This window comes from Ammospiza caudacuta, chromosome 4, assembly GCF_027887145.1.
Source record: "Ammospiza caudacuta isolate bAmmCau1 chromosome 4, bAmmCau1.pri, whole genome shotgun sequence".
Taxonomy (NCBI): domain Eukaryota; kingdom Metazoa; phylum Chordata; class Aves; order Passeriformes; family Passerellidae; genus Ammospiza; species Ammospiza caudacuta.
Genome location: NC_080596.1, coordinates 65,487,635 through 65,511,081, shown reverse-complemented (window position 1 = coordinate 65,511,081; position 23,447 = coordinate 65,487,635). Strand labels below are relative to the sequence as shown.

At 37.0% G+C, this 23,447-nt stretch overlaps 1 protein-coding gene across 8 annotated transcripts in view; it reads left to right on the top strand.

Moving 5' to 3' along the window:
- Positions 1–23,447, top strand: part of KCNIP4 (potassium voltage-gated channel interacting protein 4) — a 392,779-nt gene that overhangs the window by 363,286 nt on the left and 6,046 nt on the right. For all 8 annotated transcript variants that reach the window (XM_058802950.1, XM_058802944.1, XM_058802943.1 and 5 more), the window contains 5 exons: positions 9,226–9,295; positions 13,595–13,665; positions 20,712–20,819; positions 22,119–22,223; positions 22,790–22,852. In XM_058802950.1, the coding sequence (XP_058658933.1) occupies positions 9,226–9,295; positions 13,595–13,665; positions 20,712–20,819; positions 22,119–22,223; positions 22,790–22,852 (417 nt within the window). The remainder of the gene's footprint in view (positions 1–9,225; positions 9,296–13,594; positions 13,666–20,711; positions 20,820–22,118; positions 22,224–22,789; positions 22,853–23,447) is intronic.

Sequence of the window (23,447 nt, the reverse complement as noted above, 5' to 3'; positions counted from 1 at the left end):
CCCTTCTCCTGAGACAAAGTGTTGTCAGTAGTGGAGAAAGCAAAAACCTTTGTTAAAGGGTAAATGTATTACCATATAAAATATAAATAATGAGCACAGTGTTTGATTTTCAGTGTCTAAACCAGTCCCCATTGAATTTTATGTTCTTTGCCATTTCTGCAAGCTGTAGGCACTGAAATTCCTTGGTATTTTCATTGTATTTAGCACTAAGCAAATATTGACCTGTCTGATTTTACCATTGCACATCTTTGAAAGAAACAAAGAAAAACTGCTCTGAAAAATACTGAAATAGCAGGACTTAGGACACACTTTCAACCTGACTATCTTTCATTCAGTCGTGTGTCTCAGGAACTCAAAACTGAGTGTTCTTACTTCATTATTAAAACGAAAATTTGGTTTGATGTCAGTACTTAGTATCAAGCTCCAGTTGATTGACAAGCATTTAAGACAGGATATAGAATATTTTTTCACCCTGTCATGCTGTTTCTGCTTCATAAATGCCTTTAGCTATATTCAGGATTTTCCATTTTCTGATATGGCTCTGGTGCAAGTCCACTAACTTTTAGCAGAAAGTTGTTAGTACAGTTTCTTCCTCAGTGAATCTTCCATTCTTCAAGGATACAAGGAGCTTCTAGGATAAACAAAAGCACCCTCATCTAGGAAAAACAAAATAAATGCCTCCATGGTGTTAAAGAATGAAATTGATCTACCTTAAAATATTGCTTTTAGGGACTGGTAGTGGTCTCCATTCTGCTCAAGAGAATCACTCAGGTGGGTCTAATGAAATACACCCAAGGGACCAGCACTTTGTAATATGGAGCTATTCCTTCTCCTCTCACCCAGGATTTCAGCTGATTTGAAAGGACTTGATTAAAAGAACTCACCTGGGAATGTGCGAAAGGCAAGTCACTGAAGCAGGGCTCACCTAAATACAGCTTTTCCCAGGAGGGTGAGCACCTTGTGTTTGCCACAGTGTTTACAACAAGCTGTGCTGCTGAAGTATGGGTTCTGCTGCATTTAGTTTAATTATATTTCCTGCTTATTTGTCAAGTCAGGATTGTAAAACGCCATCCTGCAGTGACAAGTAAGGTCAGAAACACTAAGCACCACTCAGATGCCTGGGACTCATCCATGAAGTTTGGTGTTTCAGGCTTTTGGGTGAGCTTTCAAGTTCAAATCTTTAGCTGTGTTGTTTACTGTTGTTTTACTGCCAGTGCTAATAATAAGAATCTAAAAATGTCACTAGTTAGTGAGCATTGCTAAACAAAGAGTGGCTCTGATTAAAAGCATTTGCTGGCACCTCGCCTGCTGAGTTGTGGAAGCAGCCAAAGTGTTGATTGTTATTTACTGTGTGAAGCCACACATGCTGGATGTGAGCCAGTTCCTTTATTTCTGCTTGTTTTCCTCTGAAACTGCCATAGCAAGTAGGGGGTGGAAAGAAGCTTTTGTTCATTAGAGTATCCTCCAGTGGGAGGCTTAAAATGTGGTACATCTTTGCTGTGCCACAGGGACACATTATTGTATTTCTTCTACAGGTAGCTAAGTAGAAGGAAGTTTTGTATTTTACCTGATGAGACAAAACTTGAAAAGAGTTTTTACATGCGTTTCACCAATGAATGTCAATGGAGATGCTGTCAAATCAAAACTGCCACAACATTCCTAGAAATGCAGACTGTTGCCACTGAGCTATGAGTTTACAGCTCCTGTGACAGAAAAGAAAATGCAACAACCTGAGGTGTTCCCTCTGTGAGTCTTTAGCTGAAGTAATCTAGTATACTTTAAGTTAAAGAGGAAAGATTGAAAGTAAAGTTGTCCCTTTAGACCCAGTAATTAGTGCTCTCTCTTTGGGTCTGCCTTCTTTTTTTGGGTCTTATAAATGGCTTAACCTTTACACTGGTAACAAAATAGGAAAATTCACAGGGAGATTTAAAAGTAGGCACAAAAGACCTTCTGAGGTAACTGTCCCTAAACATTCCTAACCATTTCCCTAACCATTACTGTGTATGTCTTTCATCCCATACAGCTTCTATAAAGACTGGAGAAAATACTTCTTTCCCACCATCACTATTAGCTCTCTAGGCTCACAACTGTATTCAAGGATGCAAGACTAGAGTATGTTCATTTGTATTCTGATCTATAAGGATTGATTCTGCAATAAATGAAAATAGCAAACTGTCTTAGGGAGACATTTGGGCCCTCCTGAAGTAAATAAATGTGACCCAAGATACAATTTGGTTACACATATTTCATAATTCATCACTTTTTTTGTTACAATATCTTTCTATATGATGGCATAGAATTATTTCTAAAAATGCAAATCAAATATTTTTTCAATAAAGAAAAGTTGTTGTGGAAAAGATTTTTTTATAGACCACTCCTGAGAAAACTAGCATGAAAAATCAAATTAAAAAAAAATAAAACCAAGAACTAATTCCATTTCAGGAGACAGGAGGTTAAATTATTACCTGTTCCTTTCCTGATAACACAAAATATAGAAGTGAAAATTGAAGTTAAAAGCACCAGTGATTTTCCATATAATTGAGTTTCAATATAATTGAGTTGACTTTCAATAACATAGGTTATTTCTTAGAGAAAATAAATGAAGATCCATCGAACTAGAAATTGATAATTATAACTATATTCATATGTATAGCATATATTGTTATACATATTAGGGACAATATTCCACAGATGAAAAGCATATTAATTCCGGCCTCAAATTTTCCATGAAAACTTAATAAATAAAAATTTAAAACCCTCATACCACCTTTTACTTTGAGCTTTTACAATTTCTGCTCTCCAAATGTCTTCATGTGTCTTACACATGTTAATATAATGGGATTCAACTCTCCTATGAATTAGGTAAGGCTTTGAGCCAGTACTCTTGACTGGGCACCCAATGCACATGTGCTTTTATCCTTTACCATCCCTTCCACAGCTGTCTCTGCTTTTCTTGTCTCTGCATGTTTCTTAGTCATGAACAGCAGCTCCTTCAGCAGCCTTTCAGAAGAAAGGCAAGTAAGGTCTGGACTTGTTCCATCATAGCATAGGCCTGGGCCGACCCCAGAATGATAGGTGTAAATATAGAATAAAACAAATTGTCATCCTTTGTGAGCAGTTTGAGACACTGTCCTGCCAATCATCCTCCCAGTGCTTTGACAAAGTGGCTTCTACAGCAGGCCAACAGCAAAGCTCAAGGAGAACAGAGCTGGGTGAATAATCTCAAAAGAGCCAAGGCAGGTATCTCTTCTGTAGTCCCTGCAATTATCTCATACGTGCACTGGTTTCCTAAAAGCATCCTCAAAGCTCCCACCTGATGTGCTGACATGCTGAATGATAAATCTATACAAAGGAAACTAAGTGTTCCTGTCTTTCAGGTAGTTTCAAAGAGAGGTGTTTAAATGCAGGAGCCCAAATACTGACAATGCAGCAGGCCAGAAGGCACCAGTTCAAAGAAGCTGATCGGAGAAATTATTGTCTAGAATAGAATACAAAGACATGGGAGTTTTCCTTTTAATTCACAGTTGAAGCAACCCCTTTAAATTTTACCAAAACCTAATGGACAATACTTAGCTTGCATTTCCACCTCTGCAAATTTTTTGCTCTCTTGGGGACATCTAGGGCAGGAAAACAGCAGCTCTCTTCTCCCCACATAATCTTCTGTTATTTGTTCTTCTAGAAGTAATTAAAGAAAAAGAAAAGAAAAAAAAGAAAAGGAGCACAAATACAGTTGTCTGTGATTTCTTAAAATCTGTATTAATGACTAAAAGTCTTTTGAACTGTCTGACTATTCCCGCCTTTTTTTTCCCAGTCTTAATTTCTAGTGCTTTGTTCAGCCCCATTTCAAATATTTCAAGAGAGAGCTTTTTTCTCTGAATTAGGTTTATGAGACTGCTTCACGGGCTAGTGCATGGCATCTCTTTCAAGCATATCTTTTGAGATATTTTTTATACTACACTTGTTTTCTTTTTAACAACTTCAAAACCTTCTCTCCCCCAGACACTTCATTTTGTTTGCATCATCTACTTTGAAGCCCTGGTAGAGTAAGTTCACTCTTATTAGCTGCTGCAGGATTTTTATCCTGCTCTTGTTGTTTCTTCTATGTTGGCCAGTTGTGTGATCAGCTCTCCAGAAATGCCACACAGTCCCTGTTCACAAAGATGATTTCTGATATGTGTTCTGTGTTTTTTATGAAATAATCCCATCCCAAAAGTGAACCCTGTATTCTAAGTGTACTTTCAAGACAGAAAATTTATCACACTTGCTCTCACTTCAAAATAAATAAGCTATGAAATGTATTCCTGATGAATATAGCATGGATAAGTTTATTTGAATTTACTACCAGGAAATTAGTTACAAAATTAAAAATTTATTTGGTTTTTTATTTACAATAAATTACAAATTTATTTATTCTTGGCATGCAGCTCTAAGGTAGATAAAAATTTCACTTTAGCCTTTTTGGTATTTAGTAAATACATCCTTAATTCTAAAAGTATTCCCAAGTAACATGGCTACAATACTCATGAATGAATGTATTGGATTATAGAAACTCATTAAATCAAATCAATGAAGTAATTACATTTCTTTGGGGGAAGTATCTGATCAGATTCCACAGCATGAATGAGAAGGAGGCTGAAGGCATATTCCTAGAAGGCACATGCACATACAGCACATAAGTACATGCAAAAAGAGAAGATATTTAAATCAATGGACATGAACATGTATGTAAAATGAAGCAGTATGAAAACTGAAACAGCAGATGCAGCATGGGATGGGAAATTTGTCATGCAAAATTCTATAACTGAAAGATATTCAAAGTTGCCAAAACTCCAGCTTTATCCATCATTCAGAATTGTTATGGTGACAAAAGTCTGAGCTTTGAGTTTGTTTCTCCTTCATTCTCTTTTCTATATTTCACTGTTTCTGAGGTTTGCTGTCTACTTGGTTTGCCTCTTGTCTGAAAAGGATGTTGATTAGGTAGTAAAGAAGAATCACCTACTGCAGTATATTAGAAAATACTGAAGGACAGTTGTCTTAGAGAGTTGTCTGAGGCTGAATAATTTACAGGGTTTGGAGTGGTTCATAAGACCATGTGCCGGAGGTATAATTTCCCAGCAGCAAAATAGGAAACAAGAGAGATCATCAAAAGGCAGAACCATATTTATTATTCTCTGTCTGTTTGTCAGTTTATATTATTTTCTCTTTAAAAGAGAGAGAACTGGATTCACTTCAAATTGAACATTCCCTCCTTTTTATTCTCCAGAAGGAAAATCTAATACATTAATGCAATTTTAAAAGCTTGCAAATTAGAAATTTGCTGTAACAAAATAAATTATATTCAGATCAAGGAAAGAAAGAATATAGGAAATTGTTTAAATAAGCCTCACATTTTTCTTTCAAACTATTTAATTTTCCCCTCTCTTTTATAAGAGTTTAATGAAAGGTTAGATAGATTTTTTTAATTATAGTTGGTACAGTGGAAGAAGTCAGCAAGAGCTTGACATAAAACCTTGGGGCGTACTTAACAATTACAATATTTAATCTCTTTCTCTGAACTGCACAAATCTCCTGATAAACACAATAAAGCCAGATTTATGAGTCAAGAAAAGTACAGTCCTGGAGGTAAATCACGTTGGCCACATATACTTTTAGAATGAAATTGTTCAAGATCAGAAGCGTTCCCTGTCATGTAAAGTCTCAGAGGAAAGATGCGTGCTAAAGAAAGAAAAGTTTGAGCTGATATTTCTGGTAAATGTAATTGGCCAGCATCTCAGATTTTAATGAATGTCCCTTAGGACACATTTCTACAGACCTTCAAGGATGGAAAAGGTAAAATGTTACTGGCAATGCTCTGGCAAAGAACAGAGGAAACTACAGAGGGACAAGTTAGAGAAACTCAAAATGTCATTCCTGGCTCTGCTAAAATATAATTCTCTGAAGTATAGAATTCTTTGAACCTGAAAGTAGGTTGCCTTCTCAAGCAATGATTCTTTCAAACAGTGTGGTGAAACCAGAGCTTATTAAGAAAGAGAAAAAAAGGACTGCCTTTAAAAGAGGTATGTAGATCATACATTTCTCTAACAACAAAGGCTGGCAGCTTATTTTGAACTAAAAAATAATAAATCATATCGATTTTTGCAGAGTATCCCTAATTCTCCTCCAACATCACAAAATTTAAATGCAGTCAGGAAATGGGACTCTCAGTCTTCAGAGCTTCAGACTAAGGACTCACAGAGATGGAGCTGTTGGCATTTCCTGTAAAAAAGGGGAGTGCATTCTTTGCAAAGTTAGAATCATTTGAATGCCTCTGTCGGCCAAAGAAAAGGGAAAAAATTGTTTTACGTTTTAACAAGTCACAGAGTTAGATGACTTTAAATGTGCGTTTTGTCATCCATTGTTCATTAATCTTCTGAGGGAAAAAAAAAGGCAACATCTGACCTGTACAAATTCAAAAATACAGGTTTTCTCTTCGTTCAAAATGAGCCCAGCTCTTTTTTCTCTTGTCTGAAAAAAAATTACCCACAGAGCAGAAAGAAGCCACTGCTTCTTTTTCTAGATTTTGAAATGCCGCATTGTTTTTTCACACTCACACCTATCTCAGGGTAAAGGCTGTTTATTCTTCCTCCCGCAGGTCTGGGAATGATATAGATCATATACCATTATATGCTTGGAAGAGGAGGTTGTAAAATACTTTTGTTACATTTTCTACATTGAATAGCTATAATATTATTTCAATGAGTATCTGAAGAATTCACTGATGTTTTCTTTATTGTACTTTGAATCCAAGTAAAAATACTGCTCTTTTGCATGCTCTTATACAACTCCAGAAGGCTTCCCAAAGACAAGCAGCATAGTGGAATCATAGCACCATAGAATCCTCAAGGTTGAAAAGATGTCTGAGGTCATCGAGTCCAACCATTAACCCAGCACTGCCAGATCCACAACTCAACCATGTCCCCAAGTGCCACACTCACGGGCTTTTAAATATCTTCAGGGATGGTGACTCAAGCACTTCCCTGTGCAGCCTGTTTCAATGCTTGATAACCCTTTTCAGTGAAGAAACTTTCCCTTATATCCAATCCAAACTTCCCCTGGGGGAACTTGAGGCCATTTCCTCTTGTCCTATTGCTTGTTACTTATAAACCTGCTAGAAACCATAGAGACAGTAGCCTATCTGCCTAGAGTCTTTTTGGATAGCTGGTAAGAGGGAGAGATGTTTTAGAGTGCCCTCATACCCAAAGACGTGACAGACAGGCAGATGCCTCCTTGATTATGGATTTCTCCTTACCTGATGAAGGGTGGAGGTTCATGTCACTGTTCCTCCCATTCCCCAAAGGCTTTGGTTCCAAAGGCAGTGTTGCTCAGCAGTCAGTATTTATTTAATCTTATTTTGACCTGAGCTCTAGCTCTGCCTGCATCAGGGACATCAGTGCCTGCATTGGCCTCTGTGCCCAGGGACAAATAATTTTGTATGTGTATCTCTGACACTAATGTTTGTTTCTAATTTTTTTGATTAAACAGAATTCTGTCTTACTATATGTTTGCATGTGCTTAGTTATGATGAAAAGCTGATTTCGTTAAGGATAATTGACATAAAAGCATGATAATCCTAGACATGAGATGCATTTCTCAGACCATGCATTTGTCTTCAATTAGAGATTACACTATTTGTTTCTCAGCAGAAGGTGCCAGAACTATGAATATCTCAGTGGTTCTTATTTGATCTAATTGAAATACTATTTTTTCTCACAGGAAAAGTTGCTGTTACACCCCTAAAGGATGTTACACTACTCTTGATGTCCATTTCCAGCTATTCATTTTCCTTAGTTTAGGACTAGGAGCACATATGTTTGAGTTCTCAGTCCAAAGAGCATGCTAATAATCAAAAATAAATGTATGAACCTTAAAACTTAATTTATTATTTTTCCTTTGGTTCTAAAAGTCCTTTTCTTTTAAAGAGCATACCTGGCTTTTTACCCCCTTTTTGCATTAGAGAAGGAATTAAGGCTTAAAAAGAATTAAGTACATTGCCCAAAGTCTTCTGCTCAGTCTGGCAAAATCAGGAGTAGAAATCAGCTCTCTGGTCTTGGATATTTATGCTTGACATAGTAATCAATTACAGTATTCCTTCTGCTTTTCCTACATCTTTGCATAAGTCATTGGTTTAATCCTCTTTATTCTCCTTCACTTCCTTTCTTTTTCTTTGTAGTCACTCTATTCAGAAACTTCCTACATATTCTGTGTTACATATTTCAATTTATGAAAAGGGTGTAAAGAGGCAAAAGGATCTGCAAGTATTGTAAATGCAGGGCCACTGATGAAGGAAAGAATGATGAGGAAGACTCCATCTTATCAGAAGGCTAATTTTATACTTCATTATATTTATAATATTCTTATAATAAGAATATTATATATTCTTTATACATTAAAGAATACTATACTATACTATACTAAAGAACACAGAAAAGATACTCACTGAATGCTAAAAAGATACTAATGAAAACTCATGACTCTTTCCAGAGTCCCAACACAGCTTGGCCCCAATTGGCCACTGAGTCAAAATAACTCACACTGAAGTCCAATCAAGAAATCACCTTGGATAAACCATTCCAAACACATTCCACATGAGCATAACACAGGAGAAGTAAATGAGATAAGAATTGTTTTTTCTTTCTTTGAGGCCTCTTGCTGCCTTTCAGGAGAAAACCCCTGGGTGAAGGAATCCTGTTCAGAGAATGTGAATGCCACGTGCGAGGTTTGAACAAGACCTTTAATGGCAGGGTGTTTTGAATTCATTGAATAGAACTCTTGCAGTAGAATGTGACTGCATGTTCTCTCAGCAATACCAAAGTGTTTACATTCCTGCTTGATTTCCATACCACGCAAATGCCGATTGCAGCTGAGGGAGCGACTGCTCACGGCACACAGGTGACACAACCGCTCCAACAACAGCTCCACCCACAGCAGCACCGTGGCTGCTGCCCACGTGTGTCACTCAGGTTGCAAATGAAGTTGAGATCCATGGCGTAGAAGGAGTTTTTGTCTCATGGGAATTCTTTAGGAAGGTACTTCAGTGTGATAATGTGCATTAATAATTGGTTGAAAGTGCAAAGTCACACATTTGAATGTGTCAGTCACACACATGCTGTGGATGGTCTCCTGAACACATGAGCTGAGTGCACCAGTTTGGATGGTATTCAGTTCTTGTAATTTACTTTTTTCCAGGAATGCCCCAGTGGTGTTGTCAATGAAGAAACCTTCAAAGAGATTTACTCTCAGTTCTTTCCACAGGGAGGTAAGTACTTGGCAGACATAATTAGTACTGCAGTATGTCTGCTAGTTCCTAAGTCTGACAAGGGCCTCTTGTTCAAATTAACAAGATTGTTCCCTCAAGCTGTCTGAACTCAAGGGGTACTTCCTTGATAGTTGGACACATTTTTAAATCTGTATTTCTGAATGAAATGCAACAGTATCTACATGAAGTCAGTCTACTGTTATGAAGTTACTACCTGTGATGGGTACCATGAAAGCAAGTTTCTCTATGTTATTTTTCTTTAAGCTTTCTAAAAATTCTTGCCCATTCTCTTTTACCCAAAAAAACCCTTTCAAAGTAGGAGGAACTGTAGGAGGCACTGCAGGTACCCTCTCATATCAACAACAGAACCCTGCCTTTAATTCTATGGGATTTCTGTTAAATGCTAACCTTGATTTCAATTAATTGATTTCCAGGAGTTTTGGGGTTTTTTTTATTTCCATTATCTTTTTAGTGCAATGAAGGTAATACAAAACTATGTAACACTTTCGGGTTTTTTTCCTTGAACCTCAGATTTCTTTCAATTTCAATTTTTTTCCTCTCTTTTCTTCCTCTTGTATTTGCTATTCAGTTACCCCTCTTCATATTCTCCCACAACCCTTCAGTCCCACCTCTTCAGCTTCTCCCAGAGCTCTTGAGATTTGTGTATTTCTCTGGGACTGTTCAGAACTCCTTCTTTTCATTCTTTATTTAAAACCCCATATTAATTGGTAGGAATAAAATATCTCCCCATTAGTTTAATTTTGAATAAAGACCTAGAAGGTAAAGAGCAGCATTCGGTGCAGATTACCATCTCTGAAATTATTAGGAAGTAGGCACACTCAATAGAAATGAACAAAAGGCTAGAAGGGTTGACCTGCCTACTGATTGTTTCTCTTTGTAAACTTTTAGACCAAGCTAACAATTACAGTTTGTAATATTATATTTTGTAGTTACCCTTGGGTAGTGAAAACAATTCTATGTGATTTGCACTTTTACTATGCTTAACAGAAAAAATCTATCATATTTCCTATTGTTGCACCCAGAATTTTTTATGGGCAAAGAGAAAGAACACCTGTTCTAAACGTGAAGTCAAAAGATATTGTGAGAGTAAATGTAATCTTAAAGTACTAATCTTTATTAGTCCAGATCTAGTTGTTACAGAGAAGAAAAACTATTAATGTAGTTAAAATGTATATGTACAAAATGTCTTATTTCTACCCTTATTCCTGGTGTTAATGCTGATCTTCCTCTGGCATTTAGGGCAGTGGCATCCTTTGGAGGAGGAGGTGAGAACTGCACTGGGATGTCTAGTTAAGAAACCAGTTGAGTTCTTAAGTCTTTAAGGTCATGTCAAAATTATGTGTCCAGCTGAGGCCTTTAAATTTCAGTTATTCTTAAAATACTGATTTTATGTATATCCCAGTATTAAAGAGGAAAGAAGAATCTTGAAAGTTTTCCCCAAATTAAAACATGTAGGTCTGTGCTCCAATTGTCTGTGTGATTAAAAAACCAGGTACAACACGATATATCATTATGACAATTCATATATTCAATACATAATTCATATCTGAACAACCAAAATTATATCTATAAGATTTTAAGCTTCAGGGCAACCAAAGAAATTTTTCAATGTCATCCAGCAAGTCACTTCCTCAAGCAACTTCCAAGACTTCACAGGACCGGACAGGTACAGGAGAAATACAAATCAGACAAGGTGCCACAAGAATAACAAAGGAAAGGAAATGACACTGGATTGCAGCAAAAGCAATGTATTTTAAAAGGCAAAAGTAGCTTTGTAAAAAGCTTTCCATGCCAGAAAGGGCACTAGAGGAACTTCTTTTTAGATTCACTGCCATACAGGTGAATGAATATACCCCCTGCATTTTTGCAGAGGATCACCTGAAATGAAAATTGTGATTTTTTCAGCCCTGCCCAGTAGGTCATGGATAAGAATCCACACACTTAATAATTATTACACTCCTTTATCACTTCTGAACAAATTAGACCATGCTTGTAGTTTGATAAGTCCTACTCTTCCATGTGTAATGATTGCTGATTTTTGCCTCTGATGTTTAAAATGCTTTGATGGTGTTTTTCAAGGGAATTCTAATTTAAGAGCTGTTCCTATCTCAACCTGTTAAAATAGCAAATTAGCCTACTAGTTATGAGATCAGATCCTTGGAAAGAAATTGTATTTCATTTAAAAAATTAAGATTTTGTCTAAAATGAATAATGTTCAAGATTTAGGGGGGGAAAAGGGGAAATTAGACTAAGCAGCTCTAATTAAAATACTAGCATGCCTCATCCTGCTGTGGTTTTGAAGAAAAAATTTCAGACCAGAATTGCTTGAGCAAACAACTCTGAAAAAGGCTTTTGATTTATTTTTTTTCAGAGGGGTTACCAGAAAAAATATTTTTCAAGTAGGGACATTTTTTCATATACCATCATACAAAAAAAGTAGTATATTGTATCACATATGGGCAACAAAATTAAAATCCCTTTCTGTTTTCTGTACATCTACAGAAAATTACCAGGAATATTTCAGATGTTTTTAAGAAATGGGTGTCAAGAGAATAGGAAGGTATTTAAAATTCCTTTTACAGTAATTATACCTCTAGAACACATTTTTTCCCCTGAAGATGATTTACATAGTATATTCTGTTGCACAACAGAAGTCTCAGTAGATCATAGAAAATATGACTATTAAAATGCTTAATATAAACTCTAGTCAACAAATTTACATTTTTCAGCTGAAGTGTGAATGTGTCTGCCAAGTTGTGCTTAAGCAATTACAGTGGTTACTGGACACATGGAAGAATTAATGACTCTCTCAAATAGTGGTGGTGGGGATTTACTTCTCTGAAAATGTGCTAACAGACAGGTTTTAAAGATTGTAGTTTTTTCTTGTTATGATTATCTTACATAATACAGAATAAACATATTGAAGTAAGACTAGAGAATTTTCTTCAGGTCTGAATCTGTGAAGCACAAAGCTTTCAGTTTTGGTACATCTGGTTCCTCAAGTCACAGTGGCATTTCAGCTGAGTGTTGCCAGGCTATTGCTCAGTTTAATACAAAACAGTATTTTGGGCTGTGAAAAATAAAGGTTTGCAGGATTGATATAAAAGGTAAAATGGTTTAATGCCAAGAAATCAGAAAATGGTATTTCAGCATTGATCAGGTTTTTCCATGAGAGGGAGTTTGTTCTGCAAAGGGGATGCTGATTTCATTAAACTTTGCCCTTTATGAATAATTTGTGAGGTTTATGTTAATTAGCCTAAAATTATTGTAAACATATGAGGTAAAAAGGGAAAATTGAGTATTAAAAGTAAACAAGCCCTCATCCTTCATTAATTTGCATGATTTTGAGGGAAGGAAAAACACTGAGGACAGCTGACTTCCCTTAACCCCAGCAGCTTCTACCTCACATCCAGAGGGCTGTCTCTGGATAAGTGTTCTCCTCGCAATATATTACTCCTGGAGCAGGTTGTGCCTTTTAGAAGGCATTCAGTGGAAATAGAAGAAAGGATCTTTACAAAAGTTACAATCTTGACAGATTTATATTCATGCTGTGTGGGTTTCTGAAATGAGTCAATATGCACTAGGGAGGAGGTTTAGTAAGTATGCAAATAGTGAAGGGATGATTTGTTTAAGGTCATCTTTCAGAGTCTTACTGACCATTTAGTGAGTCACAGCCAATTTTCCCAAGTCCTAATGCCATGATCATGGGAATTCAGCAGCAAGCCAGCTTTAAGAATCTGCTTCTCAGGAGAGGATTTCCTCTCACCTGTGGGTGAGCATAGGACACAACAGCAGCAGCAGCTGTCTGAAAAGATCAGCTTCAGCCTGGGGAGCAGATCTGTGAGCAAAACCAGCACACGTGGGGTGTGGTGAGGGCAGTGTCTGCTTCCCTCATTTAACGGGAGAAAACAAACACAGCCTTCATTGCAGGCATGTGATCCCTGTCACAGTCAGTGTTCCTGTTAAAACAGGCTGTTTCTGGGTACAATAATATGCCATCTTTGCTATTTGCTCAGGTACCAGTGGCTAGCAAACACAAGAATAAAAATGAATAGAGATATTCCAGACAGAATTTTTCATTTTTGGTTTCTTTGCATTTATACCTTATCCCTCCTCTCCTGCCAGAAAGGAAGTTTAAATTTCACTGGAAAGCTAGTCTTGCTATGAAATTCTGGTATTAAAATATATCTTGGTATCAAATAGTTTTAATAGAATTAAATTAAATTTTATTAAATAAGATTTACTTACTGTGAATCCTTTTTCTGCTTTAAATTTTAGATTCCACAACATATGCACATTTTCTGTTTAATGCATTTGACACTGATCACAATGGATCTGTAAGTTTTGAGGTAAGTGATGCCATGGCTTATTTCTATAAAATTGAATACTTTGCCATTCCTTGTAATGAAGTTCACTTTGGTTGCTGGCTCACATTAGGGAAAATTTAGGGATGTGACTCAAGTTTCAAGTTTTTCCAATGCAATAAAAAAAGTCATTACTTTACAGTTGTGTATTCCATAATGGTAACTCAGACTGTGCTACTGCATAATATTTTTAAAAATCTGTCAATTTAAAAGGTAACCTAATTTATACACAAGTTACCTAAAATAGTTCTCCCTCTCTGCCTTTGCAAGAGGAGATCTCTGAAATACAACTAATGCTATGGAGATGACTCAGCCAAAATCTGATTTTTCATACTTAGTTTCCAGAAAGTTCTAGAAAAAGGCTTTAAAGCAAATTTTTTAAAAGCACAAGAGTTGCAAATTCATTCTCCCTCCATATAACTGCCCAATCTTTTTTCCCAGTTCTGCCTTTCCCTGGTAAGGCTGATGTCATCCACACAATATAATATGGAAAAAAGGGACCTCACTGCAATACTGTAGATGAGAACAGGGTGTACAAAATACTGCAAAGGAGATAATATTTTAAGCTGTGGAATAAAAAACAAAACAAAAAAAAAAAAAAAAAAACCAAAAAATAAAAGAAAAAGAGTTCATTTGCAAAAGGATATGTTTGCTTTGTCATGTTTTTTTTTTGTTTTGATTATAATGAACTAATTATTTCCTTAAACTTCTGATTGGATTGTGATAAATACACTCACTAGGAGCAGGAATGGAGGATTAATTAATGTCTTCTGTACATACACGTCTTCTTGTAATATGCAAGGATTCTTCTGATCTAATCACAGAATCATAGAATGGTTTGCATTGTAAGGGATCTTAAAGATCACCCAGTTCCAAAGCCCTTGCCATGGACAGGGACACCTCCCAGCAGAGCCAGCTGCCCCATCCAGCCTGGCCCTGAGCACTTCCAGGGATGGGCATCCACAGCTTCTCTGGGCAACCTGTGCCAGCGCCTCACCACCCTCCCAGTGAAGAATTTCTTTTGTATATCTAACTTAAACTTCCCATCTTTCAGTTACAGCAGGCACATGGAGAAAAACTGCTTTTAGAATAAGTAAATTATTTCTGCAATTATCATTAAAAAGAATGGGAATGAAAGAATTTTTCGTACCTTTTCTGGTCAATTTGTTGACCCCTGTATTTCAAGCAGAAAGTCTTAAGAAATGCACTGGATTTGGAGCGCTTTGATTATCTCAGAGTGCAGGTTTGTACACGAGTAAAGGTCTTTGGAATAAAATAAATCAGGAAAATAAAAGCAGAGGTGCTGAACTTTTGTTCAATATCAAGGCAGACATGAATGATCCAGACTTTCATATTATCTGCACTAATTTTGAATCCACCATAACTCTACCGCTATCAAAAGACTCTTGCTTCTGTGTCCTTGTAGAAACATTATACTTACCAACTGCATGATGGCCGTTCTAAAAGCATCCTCCTGAAGTTAAAAATGTCTGGGTTTTTTTTTCCTAATCACATGAAAATAGCTGCAAAATGTAGAAGAAGATATTGTGAAATGTGCAAAATACAATGATCTCATTTTTTCCTGCTGTGCCATTTTCTTTCTATTCCAATCTTTATTCTAGTTTTCTAATTTCCATTAGAAAAACAACAAAAGTAAACAGCTCAAAAGGTAGAGGAGTAGTTTAGAAGTTTGGAGAAAAAATAATCATTCTTTCCAAAGTGCTTTCTGTATCAAAGTGTAGGAGTAAATACAATTTAAGATAATTACCTATGATGAAAACACTCTGGCTATCTTCTGTATAAAAGAAGATTATCAAAATCTGAAATGGCAGCAAAATTCTTTTGTTGATAAGAATGACTTTTTTTTTATGTGTTGCACTCTCAATTTCCCATGAAGCAGTGGTAGCTGGAGTTGTAGGTAAAAAAAGAGAATTTACTTTTGCTTTTTGCCCTTTATTCCTCAAATTTTCAACCATCAACAATGAAAAGTTAGATCTGAGCACAACTTAAATGCACACCTCAACTGACGCTTCTTGTTGAGATTGCTGTGTCCTTAGAGTTTTGTCGTCCTTAAATCCATATGCTCTTTGCTAACAAGCCAGGATCTCTAAATTAAGGATTTATATAGCATAAAGACCAAACTTATAAAATTAGGTGCTTGAACTTATCTCTCTTTATCCCATTATTGTATTAATTTTGAGACTAGTTTATTTCATTTGTTTTGTGAACTAGTTTTGTTTTAATATGCCAGAGTTTCTGAACACCCAGTGACCCAGCTATTGGAGAGCTCCTTGGGCATGTTAGTGAAGTTCTTTATTCCATTAGACAGAGAGAGATACAAAAGCAAGGTTTTTATTTGCTACATGTATATTGCCATTGACCCAAAATAAAGATCTGGCCTCAAAGCTATTTACACAGTCAGAAAAATGGAGGCTAATTAACTTTAGACATATTGTCAAAGTAAAGCTCATTGCACGCTCATGCAAATATCCAAATCAGTATCCTTCATTTGTTGCAGATGCAGATTGAGGTTGCTCTAAATGTGACCTTTCTGAAAGTCATTAAATAGTCCCACAAATTCTCAGTGCTTTAAAGCACAATGCTGTGCCCAAACACAATGGAGATGTTTAAAGACTTCTGTCATATTTAATCAAAACATAACTTTATTGGTTAATAAATTAGCAAGCATGCTAACTCACTTCCATGGAGCAGTACAATTCTTAAGATCAAACACTACTTTATATTTCACTAATAATAAAAGTGGTGTCCAAGGCAGTATTATGAAGGCAGTGCTTAACTAAGTCATAGAAGCACAGAATGCCTTGGATTGGAAAGGACCTTGAAGATCATCTTGTTCCAACCCCCGTGCCATGGGCAAGGACACCTCCCACTGGAGCAGGTAGCTCCAAGCCCCATCCAACATGACCTTAAACACTTCCAGGAATAGGGCATTCACAGCTTCTCTGGGAAACCTGTTCCAGTGCCTCACCATCCTCACAGAGAAGAATTTCTTCCAAATAGTTAATTTAAACCTACTCTCTGTCAGTTTAAAGCCATTCCCCTTGTCCTGTTCCTACATGTCCTTGTGCAGAGTCCCTTCCCAGCTCTCTTGTAGGCCCACTTTAGGTAATGAGAGGTGCTTAAAGGTGTCCCTGGAGCCTTCTCTCCTCCCAGCTGAGCAAGCCCAACTCTCAGCCTGTCTTCATAGCAGAGGTGCTCCAGTCCTCTGGACTTGTTCCAGCAGGTCCATGTCATTCAGCCCCTAAGCTGGATGCAGTATTCCAGATGGGGTCTCATGAAGGCAAAGAGGGACAGAATCACCTTCCTTGACCTTGTGGTCCCATTTATTTTGATGCAGCCCAGGTCATGATTGGCTTTCTGGGCTGCAAGCCCACATTGCTGGTTCATGTTGAGTTTGTTGTCAACCAATATCCCCAGGTCCTTTTCCTCAGGGCTGCTCTAAATCCATTTTCTGCCCAGCCTTTATTTCAGCTTGGGATTGCCCTGATCCAGGCGCAGGACTCTGAACTTTTCCCCATTGATTTTCATGAGGTTCACAAGCATGATTCTGTGGGTTCAACAAAAAAATGTTTGTCCATGTCACGTAGGAAATGAGCTCATTTTTTTTTAGTAAGTGGTGATCTCATAGGCATTTTAACACCATCTGATTTAAAGTAGCTACAAAGAAATACATTTCCTTTTAGGAGCAGTTCCTTCTCTTAGACCTTTTTTTTACATACACCAGGCCTCCACCACTTCTGTGCCATCACTTGATTCCTTTTCAAAATCCTAAAATCTAAATTTAAAAATGGATTAAGGTTCTGCCTACCTACTTCTACCTACTTCTGAAAAAGACATGAAGGAGCACATGACCAGGTGAATAATTTTATGCTTTCCTATGGATTTGAGACAGTACACTAATAAGCTTTTTAATTAATTTATTAATGGACTAATTATCCCCAAAGATTTACTGAGAGATAAAGCAATCAGAAAGTCATCAAGAACCTTGCTAGGAGATAATTAATCACTGCTGACAAAAGCCCCACAAATCTAAGTTCATTCCAGATCACAACCAGACATTCTCTACAGCTGTATGCAGAACAGAAATGTCAGCAGCCTCTGAGTACACACAGGCTCTGGTACAGGTGCAATGGTGCTGCATTTTGCAACCCCTCAGTGAGACATCCCCCTTGCTTGAAGATTCAGAATTAGGCACAGAGGAGGTTTTAACAAGTATTAGCATGCTCTGCAGGAAACTGGCGAGTTGCAAGCAAGAAACTGTGGAAAGGAGTAAAGCAAAGTACCAAGGAAGAGGCTTTGTGTTTCCAACTTCGCTGTCACAGACGGAAGAAAGACCCAAGTTAGAGTTGTGTCAGCTCAGACTTCCTGTTTTAGGCTCCTTTGTCACCCTAGATCAAATCACCTCTCCCCATTAGGTACTCAGCTGAGCAGGACCATCCATCCCAGTGGGCAGTGGCAGCATTCTCAGAGCATGTATGCATCTGAGTATGGTGAAATTTTCTTTAAAAATAATCAAGTTCTAAAAGTAGAATTCCTCTCTCCCTAGAAATTACATGTCTAAACCAGAATGGAAAACAGCATCTGGGTGCTCTAATACTGTGATGGGGACTTGTATTGATGCTCTTTGCTAGATGGTGTGTGTGATTTGTGCATCACTGAGTTGTTGGTTACATGCATAAAGATGGGCAGCTGCTCCCTGAGTTTAGCTGCTTCCCTCTGCGCTGCTGCTTTGCTGTGGCTCTCTGCACTGGGTTATTGCTTAGCACACAGAATGGCTGCACTGCTCCTGACACACACATTGCCTTCCACCCTGCAGAGCATTTTGCCTTTCAAGGCTCTAGCCCAAAATACCCTGTGGATTTGGCCTACATCCAATGAATCAGATACTCCATTTCTGTGTGATTATATTAGTGTGTCCTTCAGTTACTTGAAAGTAAGTGCGTAGAAAAGACATCCCATCCTAGCTGGTCCTTATCCAGCTCATCACAACTTCTTATTATGAACAATCCTTTCTATTGTTCCTGATATTACTCCTGCACAACACTCAGACAAAGGCAATGCACCTGAACTATGTGTGATCCCAAAACATGTTGATGCAATATGGAAGGAGATAACTCACTGCTGCAATGTTTAGAGCACATACCTGGAAGGTTTTTGAGTTGTCTCTGCTCTTTAACAACTCCCAATCCCATAAAAAACAATATTAAGTCAAGGGGTTTTTTTTTAAACTGATGATAGAAGGATAGCCTTGGAAATGGGGGTAGAAATGATTCTGGGAAGCCAGCTAACACAGGTGGTGCACCACAGAAAGAAACAAAGAGAATTGAACAAGAAAAGAAAAATGGATTTATTTTAGATAAATTTTTTAAATGTTGCTCTGCCAAAATAAAAATAAATTCACAATTCTTAGATATAATGTAAGAAAATAATGCAACTGAGGACGTCCACAAAGGACTTAAGGAGAAGCTACATCAAGAACGTAAAACCGTGCAGAAAAGATTTGAAGACGTGGTACTGAATGAAAAAGGTTAATTGCTAATGCTGTAATGTGATCAAATCTGTTCTGAGTTTCTTGAACAATTTAATGTTTAATAGTACATTGGTAAAGAACTGTTTGGAGATTTAACCCTGTGACCCTCAATTAGTCATTGAGATGTAGACAAGATGAACAAAATTCTTTCAGGATTCACGTACCCATTTACCCCAAAGGGCACATATGCCAATAAGACAGAAATTTTTGACAGACTAAGAAAACCCAGAGCATGTCAATTGAATTGCTAAAAAGACTGAAGTTGTCAGAAGAGTTGTCTTTGCCTGCTAGACCACCTGAGTCCATGATATCTGTGTATACTTCAGAGTATCAGGTATATTTATTTGACTTTGTGGTGCACCAGGCCTTTTAAATTTATGTCTAACCTCAGTGTAGTCTTTTCCATTGTTCCTGCTTTAGACAAAATGCAAAACCTTGCTGGTGCAAATAAGAAATATTTTGGCTTTTATTGTCTCTAATGTTACTCTAACACTTCCTGTATGTCATTGCAAGCAATGTAGAAAGACACATTTAAATGTACACACTTGCCATATTCTGCTCAATGTGTTATGAAAGCAGTTTCACAAATTTATGGGTTCATATGCTTATCAAATAAAAAGAGGTGGAGGAGATGGTTAAGGAAAAAAAAACACGCTATTGCTTACAAAATATTAACATGCTGAGAAATACAGAAGAGAGGTGATGGGAGTTGCTATTTTCTTCAATCTGGACAATGCTCAGTAAATGTAAATGAGGTTTGTGCTGTCAAATGAGTATTTAATATGAAACAAAAATCTATAACCAAATACTACATATAAACAATCTCAAAAGCCTTCTGATTAATTTCTGTGGAATAGCTCTGCAGCAATAGAGCATTGATGGGTCACAAAAACATTAAAAGGCACATGGACATGTAATATATTTATTATTCCCTATCATACTTCCAATAAAAGTAATAAGAATTGAGGTGTGCAGTGTTGTACATGAAGTTTGAAATATTGGCTGCAACAGATTGGTCTAAGAGATCTGAGAACTACATATTTCACTTTAACAAGGTAGAGATTTAACAAGAATTTAATGTTCCTTAGTACATGGTTTTCCCCAAATTGGTCTCCTGTGCTTAGATTAATCTAGCTACTATTTAAGCTTTTCTTGGACCATTAAACCATGGGGATGGATTTTTCCTGGTACTCACTTCAACGGGAGCTGCTTATGTGAGATGTTAGGCTTTTAGAGGCTACAACCACTAACAGAAAATTATGTTTGCTTTATAGAAAATTACTCAATTTACTTATTAATTATGAGTGTAGGAAATAGTGCCTAGATTATTAATCCAGAAATCATTAGCACTCACAGTGAAGTAAAGAAATTTGAAACAACACATCTTTTCGTACTTCTGACAAATGCATTATTCTGGATTTCTGAGTTTTTGAGGAAAACTGCTCATTTCCAAACTGACCAAAATCTTTTTTCTATTTAGGATTTTGTTATGGGTCTCTCAATTTTGCTCCGAGGGACAGTACAGGAGAAACTGAACTGGGCTTTCAACTTGTATGATATAAATAAGGATGGATATATAACTAAAGAGGTAAGATCTACTTCTTATTAATCACTGAAAGTAAATGTTGTTAGCTAAGTCTTGCATTCAAAGAAGAATGGCTTCATTGTCAAATTGAATGTGCTAACAAGTTATCAGATATTATGAAGTTAGACACACTAAAAATTAGAGTAATTGTCTCATTTTAAAGGCATATATGAACATTGAAAAGGGAAAATCTTTACAGAAATTGCAAAAGTTCAGAATTCTTCAGAAATTATGTTTCTGAACACAACAGGTACAGAAATAGTTGGCTTCAACTTATGCCTACATATTTGCCCATACAGTTCCTAGAACAGATTGGTGGGATATTTGGACAAAAATGAATTAAGTATGTGGACAATAGTTGTTACTTATTTTATTAATCTACTTCTAATAATTTTGACTTGAAACAGGACTTATAAAGAAAGATTCCTACGTCTTTTATTCTGCAAGGATTCAAACACATACTTAAAACAAGTGGGACTAAATGAGCATTTCATCAAAATATATGGAGGTTTATTTTTTAAGTGGGGTTTATGAAAATATATAAATTACACTTATAATTTTACACTTTTAGAAAACACTTCAGATTCATTATAAGAGAGGAATGTATGGAAAAATTTCTTAGCATACTACAGATGACTTGTTTTTGAAATTATTAAAATTTTCACAAGCCACTCAAAATTCAAAGATTATGATATGAAAGGAGGACGACTCTGCATAAGTGCAGGTGTGTTCATGGCTGTTTTTATTTTCTTTAGGGAAAAGAAGTTGTAAGAAGGTGATGTGCTTTGGCCGTTCACTTGCTATTACAGAACTTCTTTTTTAGTTTTATTCATGAGATATTGAGAGATTCTTCCCACAATCCATGAACTTTCATATATTATAAATCATTTGAAATTGAAATCACGCATCTATGAAAGCTGAAATCAGATGCTAGATTTTCTAAGAATTAAGTAGTTCCTTCTTGAATCTGCTCAGTCAAAAAAAAGATACCTAGGTGAATTCCAAAATTTTATTCTAAAATGCAAATCCTAAAAAATTGTGTTCTGAGTTAAAGCAGTGGACATTCCAGACGTCAAAGAGCAGCACTTCTGTGTCCAAGAACTGGAAGGTCATCTGGAAAATAGGCCATGGAAGGGGCAGTGCAGGAGCGCCTTGGGGTGATGGGTGCCCACACTGTCAGCATGTCCTTGTGCCCCCCATCCTGGGATGCTCAGCTGGGGATTCACCAAATGGTGCAAGTTTTTCTGAGTTGGTGGTGAAAATGCACACTACATTGCAGAAATGTAATTTTTTCCTCTTCAGGAAATGCTCGATATCATGAAAGCAATATACGACATGATGGGGAAATGCACCTATCCCGTTCTCAAAGAAGATGCACCTAGACAACATGTGGAAACATTTTTCCAGGTAGGTCACATAACATACAAGCTGAAAAGACTGCTCAGTGAGCAGATAAAGATTTTTATTGTTATAACATATCCTTACAATTCTGTAATCCTTTCTATTCTCTGTGGTTCCATTCCAAGTTTCCCAGACCTACTCATCCCACCCTGTTTTTTCAACAAAAGCTCTTTAAGCATAGTCCACTTACTATGACTTTTGAACTGGTTGTTCCTAGGCTGACATATAACTGAAATGAACAACAAAAAGGACTTGTTTCACACAGGAATTCAGGAGGAGAAACATACTGTGGAGGCTTGACCCTGTCTGGATGCCAGGCACCCACCAAAGCCTCTCCCTCACTCCCTGCCTCAAATGAACAGGGCAGAGATAATCTAACAAAGGGCTGAAGAGGTTATCATTGCTGATGGCTCAGCCTTGGCCAGCAGCAGGTCCTGGAGCTGGCTGGCTTTGGCTCTGCTGCACATGGGGGATGTTTCTGGCAGCTTCTCGCTTCTGTAGCTCTCCTGCTACCAAAGCTTGGCCACACAAACCCAATTCCTGTACTTTTTTTTTTTCTTTTTTTAATACAGAAAATGGACAAGAACAAAGATGGAGTAGTTACCATAGATGAATTCATTGAGAGCTGCCAGAAAGTAAGTATTCAGTGTTAAGTACTGAATGTGTATCTGTTGGCTATTTCTATCACAGCCCTCTACAGATTTCTGGAGTGTCAGTGAGGGTGATCTTAATACCAGAGACAGCATTTTCCCGAGGTAGAATATCTATGTACACCATTACACAAAAACACTGGACAGTGTAAATAAATTTGTGGCCTGAATCTGCAGAAGAGCTGTTATACACAAGCTGTCATTGCTTATTCGACAGCTGTGCCATTATCCTTTCTCTCTTTAATAGTGTATTGTTTACACTTGGTGGAAAAAAGTTTCTTTACATTCAGATAAATATTTATTTCTATCTTCTGCTCATGCTGGGGCACACTGTTCTGTCACAACTGGCATATAATCATGGCAATAATAATATTGCCTGAAAATTTATCATCCATGGCTGAGTTTCTCAGTGAGTTGTGATGTGCTTATAAGCAGTGAAGCCTTATAAAAAGAGAGTGCAAGGGGCTTGCAAAGTGTTGGATGGCAAGAGTGAACACCAGACAAGTTTTCTCAAGGCAAGGGTGTAAACTGATTGTGATTATCAGCCACAAGCCTTTATGCCACCCAAGTGGCTGTCAAT